The following is a 21,550-nucleotide window of genomic DNA, read 5'->3' as shown; positions in this document are numbered from 1 at the left end:
ACAGCATTTTTAAACTTTAACTCCGTTCTTCGCTCCGAGATTCATACATTTTAACCATTGTGGAACAGATTTATTTCCTGCACACACCCTGTTAGCTCTAACACACATGATTTGCACACTATTAAAACTGGAAATGTTCGAGGCCAAAGCCAGCTGACAAGTTTGAATTGCAAGTACGGTTATTTGATTAAGCGCTCCAGTCCTCCCGAGATTCACAGCTTTCCTGGTAAACAAAGAACATCGACAGCACAGACCACGAGGCGACTCTCTGTATATAATCTGCGTGTATTTCAAATGCCCCACCTGTGAACGGGACTGAGCTCGTGTGCTTTACGGCCGTGGCGTTACTGTACCTGTGATGCCTGACTTGAAGCTCAGCCAGCAGCTGGTTCTTGAACCACTGGTCAAACTCCACACTGTCGAACAGTTCATATGCCGCGAGTCCCACTGCGTTGTATACTAGGTGGGGGGGTAGAAGAAGGAAAGGCACTATGAAAGTCACAGTATTGACCTCACCTACAGGTTTGATATCAGTGGCCCTGCAGGGCCACAATGCCAGGTCTAACCAAAAGCGTTGCGCAGTGAATCAAATGTCTTGAGTGATGGTTTCAGAATTACAGATGGAACAAGTGCGATATTCGATGCAGTCTGGTCTTTCTGAACTGTGTGCAGATGTGCTCCAGGACCTGCTGTTCGGGAGTTTTCTGTTTTAGTTTTCTTGGAGAACTGAATTCTGTGGGGCTTCGGTGAGTAAATTCCACCATGTGTTGGTCTCTGATGTGACGGGCGCTGCTGTCAGCAGACGATTCTAATTGATTTTCCTCTAAAGGCGAGCCAACAAAGAGAAGATTACCTGCGTCCTTGATGAGCAGACGGACCGAGTCCTCCATGTCCGTAGGCCCTGGAAATGAATGACACAGGCAATGAGAGACCTCTTCACAACACTTCATTTTAAGATAACATACGCAGCAGTTTCTCAGGTTTGTCTCAGTATAGTATACAGATCTGAACCTGAAAAGAAAGAAAGGTAATAAAGGTAATTTGTGACGACTTTGGTCTCTCTTTTATATCCAGTGTGGACAGGATCTGTCCTCTCAGTATACTATTTAAAACCTATGATATCTTTCCACATTTATATCAAAATGTTATTCAATTTCAATGTACTACCAAGATGGTTTATCCAAATCTTTCTAATGCTCTATATTCCACAAGTAATAGAATATATAAAGTGAGAAGTTAAAAGTCTTGTTTATTGTTTTCAGTTGGCTAAGACTTACATAAAATGTTAATTATAGAACACAAAATAAATAAATAAAAGTATATATCGTGTTCCTAGCCACCTGAACAATTCTATCAGACTTAATGACTCTTGGGTTTAGGATTTAATTGCCAGGGTATTTCTGAGAATGATGCTCTTATTAAAATTGATTCTCATGCTCTTTCCTGAAATGTAAAGTGGGGTATTATCCATCTTCTGTGAAATTGCCAAGTGTCCTTTTTTAATTATTATAATATTTCCTTTAGAGCAATTACTCCGGAATTGTAGCGGAACGTTCCCTTGATCACCTAAAATAATCCAATCTAATGTGTTTAATCCTGACAAAAGAACAGATTTTATCTAGACAAGCAACAATACAGCTCTCGAGATGAAAGGTGCAGACTCCTCTCATTCTGCCAGACAACTAACAACTCAGGGAAAATTATATATATATATATATATATATACACACACACGCATACACATATACACACACACACACACGTTACATAAAGAAAATAACCCAATTATTTTGTTAAGGGCTTGCAATCTGATCAAGTATTTTCAAGGTGAAAACTAAAAATATAAATTTCAGAAAAACATCGGTATATTTTACATATATATTACATGGCTTCAGTAAAAACACAATAGCGAACTGTATTCTAATGTGCAACATTACTCAAATGACAGTCATGGTACGAAGATTGTTAACCACAAGCACGACCCCCCTGTTTTAACTGTTGATCACGTGTGACATTTATCATATAGTAGGCCAGTGTGCTTCGCAAGGACCTCCTTATATCGAAGGCACTATACAAGTCGTCCGTAAGCACTGCTACAGAAACGCATCCTTATTACCCAATGTCAATCATGGATTATATTACCCTATCCATACTTTATAAATCAAAGTCAGTAATGAACTGAGCTAAATCAACTTTAGTGGATTAAATGAGAGCACATGGGACAAAATGAACAAACACAAAAATGTATCTGACATTGTTACATTTTCTTTATAGATATCCGCTTGCTAAAAACTATTTCTTCCAGGCTACAAAAATATCAACAAAGCAAAGAGGAAATTATTTTAGTTGCGCTTTGGCATTTTACATTCTTTATGAAGCAGATAAAATCCATTTCCACACACACAAATACACACGCATGCACACACGCACGTTTCCAGAAGTGTTCGACGGTACATTTCTCCCAGCAGTGAGAAAGTTTCAATCTAGCACAAATTTTATACAACTATAAACAATCCTATGGAGTCACTAACTGTAAATACAGTAGTCTATAATATTAAATGTAATGAAAGAAACCAGTATTCAACTAATTCTCTTATTTTAAATATACATACACTCTGCAGGCTACATGCAAAAATCTTCTCACATCTTTCATCACATGAGAAACTATTTTCATAGGAGAATCCACATTAACTGTAGTATTAATGCGATTTTCGCTTTTATGGGCAAAACCAAACAGCCCTTTGTCCTCCCCTCTGACAATCGAGCAGATTGGCGTTACATGGCAAATGAGCTTCGTTACAAAAGGCAGTCATGAATCACAAAGCTTTTTATGCGAGCATTTTATCTACCTAATTTCCAAGAAACATCACACCCAAGGCACTCCAATGCACACCCAATTAGAGACACAATTCACACAAACTACCACTTCCACCAAAACAAGAAAGACAGCCGTGTTTGTGCCCTTGCCTACAGAGGGAATAATTCTCTAGCTTCCCCTCCAGTTACAAAAAATACAATAATGAACTAATTTTCCACATAGCTTCATTATTCTCAATTTGGGAATTACATTTTCACATGCACCGTTTAAAATGAATAAATCTCCATTGTTTCCACACAGAGTGTCCATTTGCACTTTTTAAAATTCATGTTCACAGCCAAGGGCTAAAGTGCTCACCCCAGCCCCTCCAGGCAAACAGGCTGCGCTGAAGGATCATGATTTTCCCTGATTAACGCCAGAGGTGAACGATGGCCAGTCAGGACTCGGTGCTGAACAAGTGCCTGGTTCATACACTCTAGTCTTGCAATCCTCGAGTTTGCAGGTGCCAATTATAACAAAGTAACAATTTGCAAATCATATCTTCTAATTATTTAAATCACTTATTTAAATGCTCATACATTTCCCCTGACTATATTAAAAAGTGGAAGGTAGTTCTCCTTATTGAACATTTAACCTTCAGTAACTGCCAATGAAGGAGCTACTGCTGACCGAAAGAATCTATTTAAATGTTCTTTAGATCTTTTGTACTTTCGCACATCTTTACTTTTTCAAGGCACTCCTCGTGATTTTTTCAACTTGCATTGCATAGAAACGTTTCATTGGTTTCACACAGAATAACTCACAGGAAGTAATCAAGAAAGAAAAAAAACGTTGTTAATTATGTAGATTACAGATCAAATGCATCCATGGATTATTATCTCTCCTAAAAAATTGTTTTCCCCTTCCGAGTCATCAAGGCAGAGCATCTGATACAAAGACTTACCTTGCAAATTCTGAACCATCTCAAGTAATACCGGCGTCAGCGTTTGACTGTAATTATGGAATATATCCAAAAACAAAACTTCTGTACATGGCTGAAAGAAAAAAGTTAAAACATTATTGTTTTAAGCAGTTTTAAAACATACAACAAAGCAATATGCAAATGTATCAGGCTTCCTTCCAAAAGATATTCACTGAGAGCTCCTGAAACAGAGACAGCAGCTGATGGTAGTACCCATAGGAGTATCCTGCAGCAAACGGCCAAAGAAATACCGTTAACATGATAAAGCATACTTAATATCTACTACAGTGAATTAGCTTTATACAGGAATAAAAGGGCAAAATGCAGCACTCCTGCATCATGAAAACAAAACACTAAATCAAACACACACATACTAAGAGCTGCTGATTTTTCTCCTACTCATAAACTGTCTTTCCTCAAAACTTATGAAGGTGTATATAGTCAACTCATATTAAGATTCCTAACTATAGCTTTTATTCAATCTACTTGATTTCACTTATTATCTTCCTGGGGTTAGTTTCGCTTCATATTTAGCACAATAATAATTGAATAAATTGATAAAATTATGAAAAATTAGTTTGGAGACTCCTCATCGACCAATGCATTCAAGAGCTTATCATTTTGATTAGTAATTTTCATGTGTAAATTAAACCCTTTCTAAACTAACAGAAAATCCATGCATGATGAATATCCTCCTCACAAGCTACTTGAAAATTATGGAAAGATGTGCAATTATTTCCTGCTGCGATTACCAAGTGGGACAAACTGCCAGGTAGATGACATCAGGAAATGTAACCGATATACAGACACGCATGCATACAGATGTGAGCGTGTGTTTGGTTAACTTGTCTCCACTGCAAAGAAAACCAATCAGAACATTTGAAAACGTATGTAGATGGTTAGTTCAATATTTACTTACTGAAACTGTATCTGTTCACTGTACCAAATTTTGTAACTGCCTAAAATATAGCTTATTTATTTAGCTTTATTTTGGAACTGGCTATTAATCAGCTTTCACAGAACACCCTGAATGATAAAGAAAGTAAGCCTGGTAACCAGACTTAATAAATTCCACTGATCAACACTAAGAGTTTGTAATTAGATTTTATTATCCTGATTTCTCTATATTATAAATGTCATTTAAATTAATCGCACATTACTATGAGTAACTCTAATTGACCAAAACCTCATTATTGTTAAACACTTCAGCATTCATCTTGCTAACTAAAACACTTAGTATTTGGGGGTTTTCGACAGTGATGATGATGACAATGATGATGATGATGAACTATCAGGTCTGACCGGGCACAAGCTGGGAATAATTTTCAAATGGCACAAGGCTTGAACATACATCAACAAAATGTTTATTTGAAAGACTGATTAAAAAATGGTGCCTAGGTCATGTTGCCATTGAGAGCCACATAAGTCCTGTCAGCAGAACCCTTTATATCATACAGGTGACACTGGCTAGAGGTTTGTTTTATATAGCATTTCATTTATAAAACTATACCACCACATATACTCATCACATGAAAACAAATTTAGCAGATTTATTTTTCTAGGAAATAACAGTTCTGTCTCTGTAGATGATACAGGCTATGCAGCGTTACCAATAGAGACTCCATACTTTTGGCTCAGATCCTTTACTCACAAAAACCGAACAGCTTTTGCTGCTTTAAGTTCTATCTCATTACAAGATGCATATGGTGACTTGTTTTGAAACGGGTTGAAAATGTAGATAAAATGCTTAAAAGCACAGCAATACTGTGTTCACTCACAGAAGCCGTGTAAACTAACGGACAATGTCTCAACAAATCAATGTTGAGCAAAGCTACTATTTAATATATTATAAGTCACCTATGAGACAATAAGATCATTTATATTGAGAAACCCTTAACATGACCTATTAACTTATTTTCAATCATGTGTGTAAGGATAACATCTCTTGTATATAATAAGAGACACCTTCCACACAACCTAGTGATTTTCCATCAAGACTCACCCGAAGGCTGTATTTCCATGAGTCTCCACCAGTTTCCTCCACCGCTGTGAAAGCAGAGACAATGTAAGTATTAACATCAGAACCGGACAGAATGACGTATAGAGATAGAAAAGACCACAGAAATCTGCACAATCAATATAATAGAAGGTCTACTTTTGTAAGTAGACATAAGAAGCTCCAAAGAACACTTTTGAGCAGTTCTCCATGTTGGAAGTTTATCCCAAGACCCGCTGTTTTCAGACCAGGATCAGAGGCATGCAGGGTTTATACTTGAAAAGCAACTGGCAGCATTAGCAAGTATGAATTCATACAATAAAACCCAGGTTGTCTCCATAATCATCAATCAAAGACCTTCTCACAAGGACAGCTCGCCCTCCAAGACGCACGCAACTCCACGGACGCCAAGGACTCGACTACCTACGGCTTTGTAACTGAGCGAGCATTCAGCTCCACTAATGCAGGACTAATTATAATTCTGTTCTTTAAGTTATCACCTCCCCCCATGGGAACTGCTATCAAGTCTTTTTTTATGGGATTAGCAGGGGAAAAAAATGCATTTCAAATACCTTGAGATAAAGACCACTGCAGCAGGTAATTGATGTAATTTGCAATTTAGTTCATGGTTGTAAGTGAACAAACTTAAAGCAGGGAAAAGTTTTACAGAGGCCAGCGTGTCGGGACGCAGCTGGGATAAAACTCAAGTACCCGTGGCTGAAGATTAAACACCCAGTCTATTGTGCACCCTGGTGATAGACAAAAACAAGCCTGCAGCGGTGTCCTCAGATGCTCAGTATTTAACTCCAAAGACATGGCTATTCATCTGTTTGTTTACAGCTCACAGGAGGAAAGGGTGCTTTTATTTTTTCTCTCTCCTCAAATTTGATTGGCATCTACACAGGCCAGAACTCTTAGCTGGTGCTACAGAACTTGGAGTACAATTAATTAACGTCAGATTACCCATGTGGCATTGGCCATATACACTGAACAAAAATACATAAACTCAACAATTTCAAACAGTTACAGCTCATATAAGACAATCAGTCAACTGAAATAAATGCATTAGGCCCTAATCTATGGATTTCCAGTCTCAGGTTTTGAGGGAGCGTGTGATTGGCTGCTGACTGCAGGAATGTCCACCAGAGCTGCAGTCGTGTCCAGACCCTGGCGAGGACGACGAGCCGCAGATGAGTGTCCCCGAGACACTTTCTGACAGTTTGTGCAGGAATTCTGCGGTGTGCAAAGCCACAGTTTCATCAGCTGTCTGGGTGGCTGGTCTCAGACGATCCCGCAGATGGAGAAGCCGGATCAGTGCATTTGCAAATGAAATGAGGTTTATTTACATAGCTCAGAATTGTATTCAGGGGGAAATCAGTCTTCAAGGGGAAATTTAAAATACAAGATATATTAAAAAAAAAAAAAAAAAAAAATCTGACTGTAGGATAACTAAATGAAAATGTGTTTTGTTTTTATATGCTGCCACAGACTGGGATAAACATATATTAGTATGCAACACTATTTAACATAGCGAATAAGTACAGATAGATGCTTTTAGGCTTATTTAGTTCCCTGGCTCAGCGTTTGACCAAAGGCAAGTCTTCCAGGTCTATGAAACTCTTGAGTCAGCGAACGGCAGTCTGACTTTGGAGATACATGCATTAAAAGAGCGGGGAGGGGGCAGGCCAGGAAGATGCAATCGACAGTGTGTAAAGTCACGTCTGCTCAGGGGCCCGACTGTTGACGCACACCCCACCTGTAAGTGACAGACAGCAGTTATTTGTCTCTCCCAGCTGTTCAGGAACTGTGTGAAAAGAGCTGTAAAAGTTGACACCAGGTCCCAGTAGAACGAGCCAAACATCTTTAAAGCATTCCCCGAGCCGGAGCAGCTGAGCGCTGTGGCGAGAGCAGGCTGATGAATCTTAATCTATCAGGCCTTGAGCTTCTTTGGTTTTCTTGCCCCTACACTCTGCAATCTGCAACAGAGGGACCCGTGATGCAGAAATCAGACTCTAAACATTTCACTAGCTGGGGCTGGCAGGTCCCCCCTCTCCCAGGTGGAAAGTTTTGATGTTTGCAGCTTGAAGCAGAAGAAAAAGGATCATGACCGACCCAGAATGCACTGCTAGTCAGTTGTACCAGGTTGAAAGTCTCAGGGAAACACCAGCAGGGACAATACGCTGAGTGCGCACTGCAAGGATCAATGCAATAAATATTCAACAATGTCCGTCACTCCGCAGTAATAACCTGTTCTCTTTTAAACAGGATAATCTATAATCATCTGAAAGGATTTATGAAATGGCAAATAGATATATGATGTGAAGTAGCCTTAGGCATTTAAGCCTTAAACATAATTATAACGCATAACACATACCTGGAAATACTCCACGGACAACAAACACATTCGACCTTGCTATTGAATATTGAGGAGTAATAGCAAATATTTCTCCACATATTCATATTTAGAGAGATGTTCTCCTTGATGTGACTCATTTCTACGATCAATGGAAATGTACAAAGTAAGAAATAGTTTGCTGTGATTGCAAGGGCCTGGACCCATAGTGAAAAGCTTGAACATAATACGACTGGAGTGGGAACCTCACGGTGATGGTTTGCTGGGGATTGTTGGAGAGGGAGAGAGAGAAAGAGAGAGATAGAAAAAAATATTTACCAAAACTTTCAGGGTCTTCCTCCCACATGGCGAGTTCCTCTTCTGTTAACAAGAAGAAGTGCGAGACGAGTCTCCGGCCAATCTCCGTCAAGGTCGGGTAGGTGAAGAACGCTGTTTTTATCTTGTGAGCTTCGAGGGTCTCTGGCTTGCTGTCTGAAAGGACAAGATCACAGAGTTCCTGTAGGTGATTCACCAGCCACGAACAGAGGGTTAAACTCCACAGATCAAACAAACAAAACAAACAAAACGTATTGTTCCTTTTCCTTTTGAAAACCTTCGCCAAGCCCCGTCTATCCCTTGCTCTGCTCTGGAGAGAAGATTGCGAGTTAAAGAGGATTAGCAGTTAGATATGCATTTCATGGCTAACTGACTGGATGTGACGTTCAGAGACCAAGCAGAGTAAATCTCAAGTAAATTAATGATATGAATATTTAAATCAAATCATAATGAAGACATCATTAATGCTCTCCAGCTCCTCCTAAAAAACCCTTAAAGTAACAGCTGTTTTTGGCCTTCGAATCCACACACTGCACTCTCCCCCCATTTGCCCGCAGGCTTGCAGTATCACAGTCCCTTATTAACTCACACTGCAGTTCTCATCGCTCTCTGTACTCTCTCTGGGATGGTCTCTCTCATGCGCGTTAAGAGGATTTACTGTTCTGTACAAATCCATAAACTCGGGGACCTCCAGGCAAGAGGCAGAGTTCGTGTTTGGATGCATCTTGTAACAGTATGGCCAATTAAATTAGTAGTTTTTAAACAAACGCCTACTGCTGCCCCCCCGCCAAAACAAAATTAAACAAAATACCACAGATGCTGAGGCTATGGTGCTTATTAAATATGCACTGTATATTAAAACATGCAATCCAATGTAATCAAACTGATGTTTATTCCAAATATTATATACCAGGGAGAAACCTGGATAGAGAAACGCAATGCCGGTCTAGTGTGGTGTATTGTATTCATTATCTTCAGTTCTCTGCCTCTATGGTTGCCAACACCAATATGGCATCTTTTATGACACCAGTTTTATGGTTCAGTATGTATCCCACGCACTCTAGTCATTTTAGCAAAGGGAACAATTCAGTTTGTATAGATTTTTAAATATATAGCGATTCAATGTTCAAATATAAGCACAGAAAAGTCACCACCTTACTTGTGATGCACAATATTCTCCCTGTGCCAAACAGGAAACTCAATCTGTGTTGTGCCTTTGTAAATTAATGCATTTTCAAAATGATCTTTGTTTGGATTAAAAACATTTCCAATATGATAAATTTACTTTTTCTCTCCTCTGTAAAGTAATCAATATGCTGAGTGCACAAACTGCAAATATGTTTGGGGTTATGAATACAAATATAAACATGCTTACCCATGTTAAGATTAGATTATTGTAGCTGTATAAAGTGCTATTCCTACATTTTCTAAAAGGCTCTCCTATTCTAGTTCCAAATTCACCCCAAAATGATACAGATGTGACAAATGCAGAAACAAAAGAGGCATGACCAGAGATTTGTTTCTGCCCTTCACAGTTTTTCAGATTGTTAAATTGCCTCCAGGGCTACTAACTCAATGGAGATGTTACCTCGAAGTAGAGAGTGGAACCTGACCCCCCCGTCCCCCAAAAAAGAGCATTATAGGTAAAGCTAGACCATTGAAAGTAGGTGTTGCATCACAGGAGGGGCTGCTGTACCTTCTATGTTCTTGGCAGGCCTGTACGCATCGTTTTTGACAATCATCTTAATGAGGTTCATGCACTGGACAATGAACCTTTCAAATGTTATTCCCTCGCCGGCCTCGGTGAAGACGTAGCTGACGGCGAACTCCAGAGAGCGCTGGATCAAGGGGATGAATGGGACGGGGTGACACTCCAGAAAGTCCAAGAGCTGTAAAACAGAAGACAGGCAGACGATGTATGCAGGCAAGCGCTCCACAGCACTGCTGCCGTTTGCAAGGTTGCTAATCCAATTTGTGATATAAATACACTGTAATATGCAGTTAAATGTCAAAGGAAGTTTAACAAACTATATGAGAATCGTGTGGGCAATGCATTGACTCTGGGGCTTCTCAAACAAATACATATCAGAGTGATGAGTAGAGAATTGAGTGTGGGGCTTTTTCCTGTGTTTTGCAAGTGTACAAATAGTCATATTTTATTGCTTTTCTCCTTCAGAACGTTAAAAGACTGTTTTTGTAGATGGATTTTTTCAGTTAGTGATTAACACCAAAAACATTTCCATCGAAAGACATTGAAATTACATCAAATAAAAGGAGAGCTTTCAACAGGCTTGCACATTTGCCAAGCAAGCAAGTTCCACCAAATATCTAAGGACAAAATGCAACCATGTTAATGTTAATGAAGAAACAGTTTATTGAAATATGCTTGAAAAAATTGTCAGGTGTTGAAGCTCAGGTGTTTATTTCACCTAGGGCTCCCTGTATGATGATTAACAGCATTTGAAACAAACAAGCCCGATCTGATCAGGACCTTTACTGTCACAGATCGGCTGCACACAGATATTGCCTTCCCTGCTTAAATTACATTTTCTCCGTGTTCCAGGACTTACTTCAGCTCCCTGACATTTTCTATCTGGCCAAATGAATAATTCAACAGTTTAGGGCAAAACACTGCTTTATTAAATAATCCACAAAAGGCATTTGTTGCAGAAATGTCCAAAACAAATCATACTCCCCAAGTAGTTACAGTAATCTGGGAAGTTGACTGGAAAGCTGCGTGTTTTTGTAGGGCATTGACAAATTGTGCTTAAAATCGTGGCACACCTGCTGATCATTCAAGGCTTAAAAAAAACAATTTGCTCTTCAAAACACTTACACAATTACATGCATCAAAGTTTTAATAAAAACTACACTGTCAGGGACATTTCTAGTCTGTCAGCTAGTCATTGACAGCATCTCCTAAAAACATGATGATCTGCCCATGACTAGCAGATGTTTAAAGCACAGCAGATGGTGCAGCTGTTCAGGCATTGTTCACAAATAAACTGTGATGCAGTGAGTGGAAAAAGGACTTGATACAAGCGCGTTAGGAAGTGCAACGCTACAGGTAAAAAACATTTTCAAACTTGTACTGCCGACACCTTTTCACCCCAATGTGGTCAGGAGTATACCACGCACCAAACTATAATACTTGAGCTCACAGTGCAGAACAGCATTGCCGTGCAATTGTCGAGGATGTGATGGAGAAACAGAGATTATCATTATATTGAATGTGCGTCTGGAACCTGACCAGAGCTCTTTCGGCCTCTATTTCAGAACAAAGCTGAGGGAAATGGAGTTAATCATCATTTGAGGGTCCTACAGGCCAGGGCTGTGGTCAGACTCTCTAATCCCTGTAATATCCATACAGAAACTCCTGACAGGGGCAATGATACCACACTGGTTTCCATCTCTCACTGCTGGAGGGGCAGTTCTTCAAATTCCCCCACGCTTGGCATTTACTGTGACTTTGTGCTGTGGGCAGCAGACTGCTGGAGACTTGCGATTGCAGTTACACATAATAGGAGCTTCTAAAATGATGAAAAATAAATAAATAACCCGGTCTATACCTTCTGACTATACCAACATAAATAAAAAGATGAGACAGAAATGCAGATGGATACATAGATGACTTTCGTGGTCTGCAAGAAATAACACTGTCGGCCCATGTCCTAGTTTAATAGAGACTTTAAAATCTCAAAATACAGAATGCATGGAAATGCATCTCAGCTCAGTACAATAGCACGTAATCCCCAAATTTTTTAAAGACGAAAGCAAACATTTTTCTGGTATTGGAAAAGCTGACAAAGTAAAAAACTAAATGTTCCTGCGCCCAGAGTGAAAAGATCTCAAACTGTGTAATCCTTCCTGGGTATTAATGCAATTACTGGCGATTTAATCGAATTACAGGCGGTACACTATCCATCTTGATTGCCGGCTTCATGTTATAAAATGCAAACAATAAATAACTTTAGGTTGCAAATTGGGTTTACTTACAACTTTTGTATATAGTATAATGGTCTTTTCCAGCTTCTCTCTGCACATGCTGTCAGGGCCAACCTGTCTGACTGGAAGCAAAAAAGAAAAGATACAATTAAACCCATTCTTATTTTACACCATATCCGATAACCAAGCTAAGCTTCTCTTCAAAATAAAAAGCAGGTTTCTGCAAACCTCTATGGCGCCACAGGAGCTGCTCTGCTCTCACCAGTTTTTGACCCATTCCCCTAATTTATACACAAGTCAACAAAAACATGAACAGAAATAACTTTAAACCAAAAAAAGCATATCCCTGCCGCCTTTACCCTTCATTCAAAAATGCTGCAGCAGAATATAAAACCAACAGTAATGAGACTGTAAAAACAACACTCTCCGGACTTCCTGATAACCGAGAGTAATTAGAATATTTATGTGAAGTGCATCATAAAAACACAATGATCTTCAGAAATGGACCAGCATTACAGAAAGTGATGAATACTTACAGCATTCCAAGAACTGCTTCAGTCGCTCAAAAACTGCATTCAGGAAACCCTAAGAGAGAGAAAATAAACAGATTCAAATCAAAAAAAATGTTTTAAATGCAATCTGGACATTCATCCATCGTTTTATAAATGCCTTATTTATTGGCCAATGTTTTAAAAAAACAAGGTTTGTATTTCCACTTTATCTGTTGATTCCCTCTAATGTTAGAAGTGTGCCAAGAATGTATAATAACTTTCACACAATCTCTTCAACAGTTTATTAATGTTAAAGGAGCCTTGAGCTCATTCGATAGTTCTAGGGTGATATACTGTCTACATGGGCTTTATTGAACAGTGTGAAGGAGAGCTATAACCACAAAACGAATTTTCCGATTGCATTTATTTTTTTCCACTCTTCTTTTTTAGCTGATATTGTGTTTTCAGTTTCCAAAAGCAGGTTACAGCAGCAAGATTCAGTTAGAGCTCAGTGTGGTTCCCAAGGGTAATATTACACATTTTGTTACACCTCTACAGCACAGTCGACACATCGCAGAGAAAACAGCAGCAGTGACGGGAAACAGGCGTTTCCCTTCCACCTCTTCCATGATTTGAAACTATGAAAATGTTTTGAAAATAAATACAAAAACAAGTCTGAAATGTTTTTCATATGCTATAAAAATTTTAACACTCCTTTACAAACACGGTTTCTAAGTTGGCTCTAACAAAGTGAAAACCTTTTTAAAACTCTTGAAATAACCAGCTCACCATAAATGTTACAGATCGCCAGGTAGACAGGTGTTTGATAAACTATTGTTAAGGTCTCTTTTGGGATGTATTTAAATATTTAAGATTTACAATTAAAACATACTCGTATTTAGCTGGAGCTTTGTCAGAATGAGAAGTAGGTTTTGAAATGTTCGACAGCTACTGATGCACCACTGTATGCGACGCCTGCTGTGAATAATTCCCCTCTTGGGGACATATTGTACTTTTCACCTACAAATGAGAACTGCGAATTATCATATTGGATTTTAAGGAAAAACATGTCCCTCAATCTGCCCCCAGCTGTGATTGATTAAAGTAGAGAGCGAATTAAAGCTTCAGATGAATTACTCCCTCAACCATCGGAGAAATTTTAAATCCTTTAATATCTTATTATTTGTTGCCGTGTGTGTTTTTTTTCTTCTTCATATACATAGGTATAATTTTATAATTATAATGTAAACAAAACATAATACAGCAATAACCACTAAAGTATCACCTCTCTGAAAGAGCTGGCATTGTTCATGTAGTCAACATTTGATCAATACATCTACACTCAACTAAAGGATTATTAGGAACACCTGTTCAATTTCTCATGAATGCAATTATCTAACCAACCAATCACATGGCAGTTGCTTCAATGCATTTAGGGGTGTGGTCCTGGTCAAGACAATCTCCTGAACTCCAAACTGAATGTCTGAATGGGAAAGAAAGGTGATTTAAGCAATTTTGAGCGTGGCATGGTTGTTGGTGCCAGACGGGCCGCTCTGAGTATTTCACAATCTGCTCAGTTACTGGGATTTTCACGCACAACCATTTCTAGGGTTTACAAAGAATGGTGTGAAAAGGGAAAAACATCCAGTATGCGGCAGTCCTGTGGGCGAAAATGCCTTGTTGATGCTAGAGGTCAGAGGAGAATGGGCCGACTGATTCAAGCTGATAGAAGAGCAACTTTGACTGAAATAACCACTCGTTACAACCGAGGTATGCAGCAAAGCATTTGTGAAGCCACAACACGTACAACCTTGAGGCAGATGGGCTACAACAGCAGAAGACCCCACGGGTACCACTCATCTCCACTACAAATAGGAAAAAGAGGCTACAATTTGCACAAGCTCACCAAAATTGGACAGTTGAAGACTGGAAAAATGTTGCCTGGTCTGATGAGTCTCGATTTCTGTTGAGACATTCAGATGGTAGAGTCAGAATTTGGCGTAAACAGAATGAGACATGGATCCATCATGCCTTGTTACCACTGTGCAGGCTGGTGGTGGTGGTGTAATGGTGTGGGGGATGTTTTCTTGGCACACTTTAGGCCCCTTAGTGCCAATTGGGCATCGTTTAAATGCCACGGCCTACCTGAGCATTGTTTCTGACCATGTCCATCCCTTTATGACCACCATGTACCCATCCTCTGATGGCTACTTCCAGCAGGATAATGCACCATGTCACAAAGGTCAAATCATTTCAAATTGGTTTCTTGAACATGACAATGAGTTCACTGTACTAAACTGGCCCCCACAGTCACCAGATCTCAACCCAATAGAGCATCTTTGGGATGTGGTGGAACGGGAGCTTCGTGCCCTGGATGTGCATTCCACAAATCTCCATCAACTGCAAGATGCTATCCTATCAATATGGGCCAACATTTCTAAAGAATGCTTTCAGCACCTTGTTGAATCAATGCCACGTAGAATTAAGGCAGTTCTGAAGGTGAAAGGGGGTCAAACACAGTATTAGTATGGTGTTCCTAATAATCCTTTAGGTGAGTGTATATCACTTCTGAAGTTCAGTTCCTTTGATGTTTATGGGTTACTATAGGTCAATCTCTGTCCTCCCAGGACAATGTGTGTATATATATATATATATATATATATATATATATATATATACACACACACATACACTCACCTAAAGGATTATTAGGAACACCATACTAATACTGTGTTTGACCCCCTTTCGCCTTCAGAACTGCCTTAATTCTACGTGGCATTGATTCAACAAGGTGCTGAAAGCATTCTTTAGAAATGTTGGCCCATATTGATAGGATAGCATCTTGCAGTTGATGGAGATTTGTGGGATGCACATCCAGGGCATGAAGCTCCCATTCCACCACATCCCAAAGATGCTCTATTGGGTTGAGATCTGGTTAGTGTGGGGGCCAGTTTAGTACAGTGAACTCATTGTCATGTTCAAGAAACCAATTTGAAATGATTCGACCTTTGTGACATGGTGCATTATCCTGCTGGAAGTAGCCATCAGAGGATGGGTACATGCTGGTCATAAAGGGATGGACATGGTCAGAAACAATGCTCAGGTAGGCCGTGGCATTTAAACGATGCCCAATTGGCACTAAGGGGCCTAAAGTGTGCCAAGAAAACATCCCCCACACCATTACACCACCACCACCAGCCTGCACAGTGGTAACAAGGCATGATGGATCCATGTCTCATTCTGTTTACGCCAAATTCTGACTCTACCATCTGAATGTCTCAACAGAAATCGAGACTCATCAGACCAGGCAACATTTTTCCAGTCTTCAACTGTCCAATTTTGGTGAGCTTGTGCAAATTGTAGCCTCTTTTTCCTATCTGTAGTGGAGATGAGTGGTACCCGGTGGGGTCTTCTGCTGTTGTAGCCCATCCGCCTCAAGGTTGTACGTGTTGTGGCTTCACAAATGCTTTGCTGCATACCTCGGTTGTAACGAGTGGTTATTTCAGTCAAAGTTGCTCTTCTATCAGCTTGAATCAGTCGGCCCATTCTCCTCTGACCTCTAGCATCAACAAGGCATTTTCGCCCACAGGACTGCCGCATACTGGATGTTTTTCCCTTTTCACACCATTCTTTGTAAACCCTAGAAATGGTTGTGCGTGAAAATCCCAGTAACTGAGCAGATTGTGAAATACTCAGAGCGGCCCGTCTGGCACCAACAACCATGCCACGCTCAAAATTGCTTAAATCACCTTTCTTTCCCATTCAGACATTCAGTTTGGAGTTCAGGAGATTGTCTTGACCAGGACCACACCCCTAAATGCATTGAAGCAACTGCCATGTGATTGGTTGGTTAGATAATTGCATTCATGAGAAATTGAACAGGTGTTCCTAATAATCCTTTAGGTGAGTGTATATATAGCACATACACAACTGTGCAAAAGTTTTAGGCAGGTGTGAAAAAATGCTGTAAAGTAAGAATGCTTTCAAAAATAGACATGTTAATAGATTATATTTATCAATTAACTAAATGCAAAGTGAGTGAACAGAAGAAAAATCTACATCAAATTCATATTTGGTGTGACCACCCTTTGCCTTCAAAACAGCATCAATCCTTCTAAGATACACTTGTGCACAGTTTTTGAAGGAACGCGGCAGGTAGGTTGGCTCAAACATCTTGGAGAACTAACCACAGTTCTTCTGTGGATTTAGGCAGCCTCAGCTGCTTCTCTCTTCATGCAATCCCAGACAGACTCAAAGATGTTGAGATCAGGGCTCTGTGGGGGTCATACCATCACTTCCAGGACTCCTTGTTCTTCTTCACGCTGAAGTTATTCTTAATGACTGTCGCTGTATGTTTGGGGTTGTTGTCTTGCTGCAGAATAAATGTGGGGCCAATCAGATGCCTCCCTGATGGTATTGCATGAAGGATAAGTATCTGCCTGTACTTCTCAGCATTGAGGAGACCATTAATTATGACCAAATCCCCAACTGCATTTGCAGAAATGCAGCCCCAAACTTGCAAGGAACCTCCACCATGCTTCACTGTTGCCTGCAGACACTCATTTGTGTACCGCTCTCCAGCCCTTCGGTGAACAAACTGCCTTCTGCTACAGCCAAATATTTCAAATTCTGACTCATCAGTCCAGAGCACCTGCTGCTGTTTTTCTGCACCCCAGTTCCTGTGTTTTCATGCATAGTTGAGTCGCTTGGCCTTGTTGCCACTTCAGAGCTTTTTGGTGGGAAGACTTCCATGAAGGCCACTTCTGTCCAGACTTCTCCGGACAGTAGATGGGTGTACCAGGGTCCCACTGTTTTCTGCCAGTTCTGAGCTGATGGCACTGCTGGACATCTTCCAGTTGCGAAGGGAAGAAAGCATGATGTGTCTTTCATCTGCTGCAGTAAGTGTCCTTGGCCGACCACTGCGTCTACGGTCCTCAGCATTGCCTGTTTCTTTGTGCTTCTTCAAAAGAGCTTGGACAGCACATCTGGAAACCCCCCTGTTTGCCTTGAAAGTTCTGCCTGGGAGAGACCTTGCTGATGCAGTAGAACTACCTTGTGTCTTGTTTTGCTGTGCTCAGTCTTGCCGTGGTGTATGACTTTTGACAGTAAACTGTCTTCAATACTGTGTGTATTATATATATATATATATATATATATATATATGAAACTAATAGAACAATTTGGTCAAGTCAGCAGCAGCTTCCTTCCTCAAACACTTTATGAAGTTACCTCTAAACCTCACAGAAATACCTTGAAAACAATACATAGCTTTCAATTATATTTGTTCTCTTATTTGAAGATAAAAATCTTAAAATCCTTGTTGATCTTCAGATGATGTAGGGAGAAAAATAAGCCTACAATGTTTAATATGATGCCATAAAAGCAAAGAGTTTGGGTCCCAGGGCGGGGAGTTTCATATAATAAAGTAGGTATTATTAAATTTTGTTTACATACATCTTGATTAAATAGCACTGATATGAGACTTGACTGCCTTTTTTCCCCAAATATAAAACTCTTCAATGACTGGGTATCTTGAGCAGAGCAGAAACCTTGCGTTTCCATTCCATAAGGTGTCATCCTCGAGGACACGAAGACCCAAAATCTGATACATATAACTTTACAAATGCACAGGAATCTGAAGTTAAGCTTTTTTTGTGCAATGCATTCTGACATGTGGCACATGAAGTGAGAATTCAAGTGTAAATGTATTCATATTGATCAAATACTAAAAATGGGTCACATGCACAATTTAAAACCAAGCTTTTTAAAACATAGAAATAAGTAAAACATTATAAATGATAAAGTATTGTAAATATTCCTGATACTAGTAGTAATACCTACCAAAGCTATTGTACCACTTCTTGGGATCAATGACTCCCGGGGGGGGAAATAATCATTAACAACTGGGTATTTGCTTACTTTTTAAAGTCCATTTAAAATCAAGTGACTCGAGTTCATTAACGAAAGCATTGTCATCAAAACACACACCAATGGATTAAAAAGAAAATGCCAAGTATACTCTTTGAGCTGGACCTCAAGTTCTCCTTCAGTGAAAGTCCTTGAGTCCTTTGTTTACACTGAGAAGAAGAATAGACCAATGTCGGATGATACGAATTCAGAATCATGAGGATAGATTCTGCATTGAATGTATTTTAGATAAGGGTGGCACAGTATTACGCTTTAATAGGATGTCGGGCTACAGATAAGGGTGTCAGAGTATTGCGGTTATTATACCATCACACTTTTCAGACACTGTAATTATAGAGTACGGTTAACCACTGCGTGCCAAGAACCCAAGACTGTATTTCAGCCAACACTCACAAATAATTCCCTGTAACATAAAGGTTCGTGGTCAACTGAAGGGAGTAGATCTTAATTTAAAAATGCTTTTCTCAGATTTTGATACTTATCAGAATGATCTGAGACCAACCGGACTGTCCACAACAAACAGAAGTCACAGAGTACGTTAAGAGGGAGCCTAAACAAACAAATCCAGAGCTGGCAGTTTGGAAAAGCAGAAACCTGGTAGCGGTGGGAAAACGGCACAACGTTTTTTCATGTTCTTAATAACGTGGCAGGGATCTGGATACATCGATTGATAGATTAAACCGCGTTCATCACTCATTTATCTCATTAATTCATAAGTCTAAAGCCAGGGTTCTCAATCCCGGTCCTGGAGAACTCCCTAACCCTGCTGGTTTTTGTTACAACCGAGCTCTCAATTACTAATTCAAAGTTCCTGCAGGTTAAGGATGTGAAAAAATAATGACTTTGAATGACTTTTCATAGTCATAATTACTGACTTTTGAATGACCTGGATCAAAGTGTTTTAGAATTGTAATAGTTGCATTGACAAAGTCCATATACGCACAATTGGTGGATTTCTACATATCTGCGCTACAAGAACACGACCAATGGGTTCCTCAAAGAGAAGTTCTATCACGATTTGTGATAGAGACATGCATTCTGAGATTCTGCTGAAAAGATCCATGTGCGGTTTGTTTACATCGCGTCTTTGCTGGCGTTTGCACAACTGCAGGACACAGGCATGTTATTGACCAATGGAAAGGACGTTACTATGGTCTGTCATCATCCCTAGAGATGTTTTTTTTTTTTTTTACCCAAATATCTAATTAATATCTAGCAATTCAAAGACACTCGGTCAGCCCTGGGACTCTCAGAAGCTCAGTCAGGTGTCAGATTACACGCTGCTGCGAGAGCAGTGGTCAGATTGCAGATGAGAGAGAAGGAGAGAGAGCTGTAGATAAAATGTAAATATTCGTTTGTAATGTATGTCCTTGTATTTCTATGTTTTAAATCAAATCAAAAAGTAATCTGTAAATAATGACATCTATTTTCTTTCTATGTATAAAAGATCATTTATATTTTATTTTATTTTGTTTTTTTCTGTACTTTAATACATCTTATTGTGGTTTACAATTTTATAATTTATGTAACATATATGTATGCATGTCCAATTGCTTTGACAATAAAAATGTGTTTGTTAAAGCACCTTAAATTGAAATTGATTTGAAACATACTTTTACTTTGGAGCTTATAAACAACGACTTTTAAAGACAACAACATACATTTTAATGACTTTTACAGGGCTTAAAAAAATACTTTTAAATGATGCTCGGGAACCCAGTAATTTTACCTTAACTGAAGTAACAATCTGCTTAAATTTGACATTTTAAATAGTGTAATAAAATAGTTGGTTCTTTTATATATATACAATTCTATACTTAACTTATAACCCCTACAGTTTTAAATAATTTAAAGGCTCTGATTCAGGAAATTAGTAGTTCAATTAAGGGTTCAATTAAGTAATTGAGAGCTCGGTGGGAACAAAAACCAGCAGGGTAGGGGCTCCTCCAGGAGCAGGGTTGGGAACCTGGAGTCTGAAGGGATTTCACATTGTGATCAGCTATCCACAGGTGACAAATTCATCTCTGAGAAAAACTTTGTCGTGATCATGTTATTGTATGGTTGTTTTGTTTGTTTCCCCTCATATGAACATTAATATAATGTGCATGACATATACTTCTGACCGTTAAAAACATAAAATGGTATTGTTCCACACTGACTACATCAGAGGGGTGTACAAGATTACTTTCTGGCATGTCCTGCTCTCCAGCAAGCAAGGAGAGAAGTCACATTCAAATCAGCTTTCAATCATATACAAGACCGAAACATGATGAGTAAGAAAGTCACAAATCATCCTCTTTTAATAAATCAAACATGGACCAGAGATGTAATATTCTGGTTGACCGAGTAAGCGAGACGCATCAGAAATAAAGGTGATGATGTTTTATGGGTGTGTCAATATGTTAGGGAACGACCCAGAGTGCTTTACGGCCTCTGTCCGCCAACTTTAGTACATTAGTGATAAAAGCAAAGACAATTACATTACTGTTGGCAGTAAATAACGGATGTGAAAAATGTGCCTTTTCCTCCTTATAATCCACATATTTACCAGTCTTCAGATCAAGCATTTACTGAAGCCAAAAGTAAAATTCTTATTTGATCTAATTTTGTTTGATAAAGAATTATACCGAATAATGTTATGTAAACAAATAGCGAATTATATCATATCTTTGAGTCTCGTTTTCCATATCAAAAACTGTAAAATCCAACATTTTGAAATCTTACGTGAAGGGGCATGATTTCC

At 39.3% G+C, this 21,550-nt stretch overlaps 1 protein-coding gene across 1 annotated transcript in view; it reads right to left on the bottom strand.

The window, feature by feature from the left end:
- ipo11 (importin 11) overlaps window positions 1–21,550 on the bottom strand; it is a 179,150-nt gene that overhangs the window by 127,526 nt on the left and 30,074 nt on the right. The window contains exons 8-15 of the mRNA XM_066711430.1: window positions 12,925–12,973; window positions 12,440–12,510; window positions 10,140–10,332; window positions 8,447–8,599; window positions 5,782–5,825; window positions 3,762–3,852; window positions 854–901; window positions 354–459 (exon numbers count right to left, since the gene is read on the bottom strand). Coding sequence (XP_066567527.1) covers window positions 354–459; window positions 854–901; window positions 3,762–3,852; window positions 5,782–5,825; window positions 8,447–8,599; window positions 10,140–10,332; window positions 12,440–12,510; window positions 12,925–12,973 — 755 coding nt within the window. The remainder of the gene's footprint in view (window positions 1–353; window positions 460–853; window positions 902–3,761; window positions 3,853–5,781; window positions 5,826–8,446; window positions 8,600–10,139; window positions 10,333–12,439; window positions 12,511–12,924; window positions 12,974–21,550) is intronic.

The sequence above is a fragment of the Amia ocellicauda genome, chromosome 8, assembly GCF_036373705.1.
Source record: "Amia ocellicauda isolate fAmiCal2 chromosome 8, fAmiCal2.hap1, whole genome shotgun sequence".
Taxonomy (NCBI): domain Eukaryota; kingdom Metazoa; phylum Chordata; class Actinopteri; order Amiiformes; family Amiidae; genus Amia; species Amia ocellicauda.
This window is presented reverse-complemented; position numbering and strand designations above follow the sequence as displayed.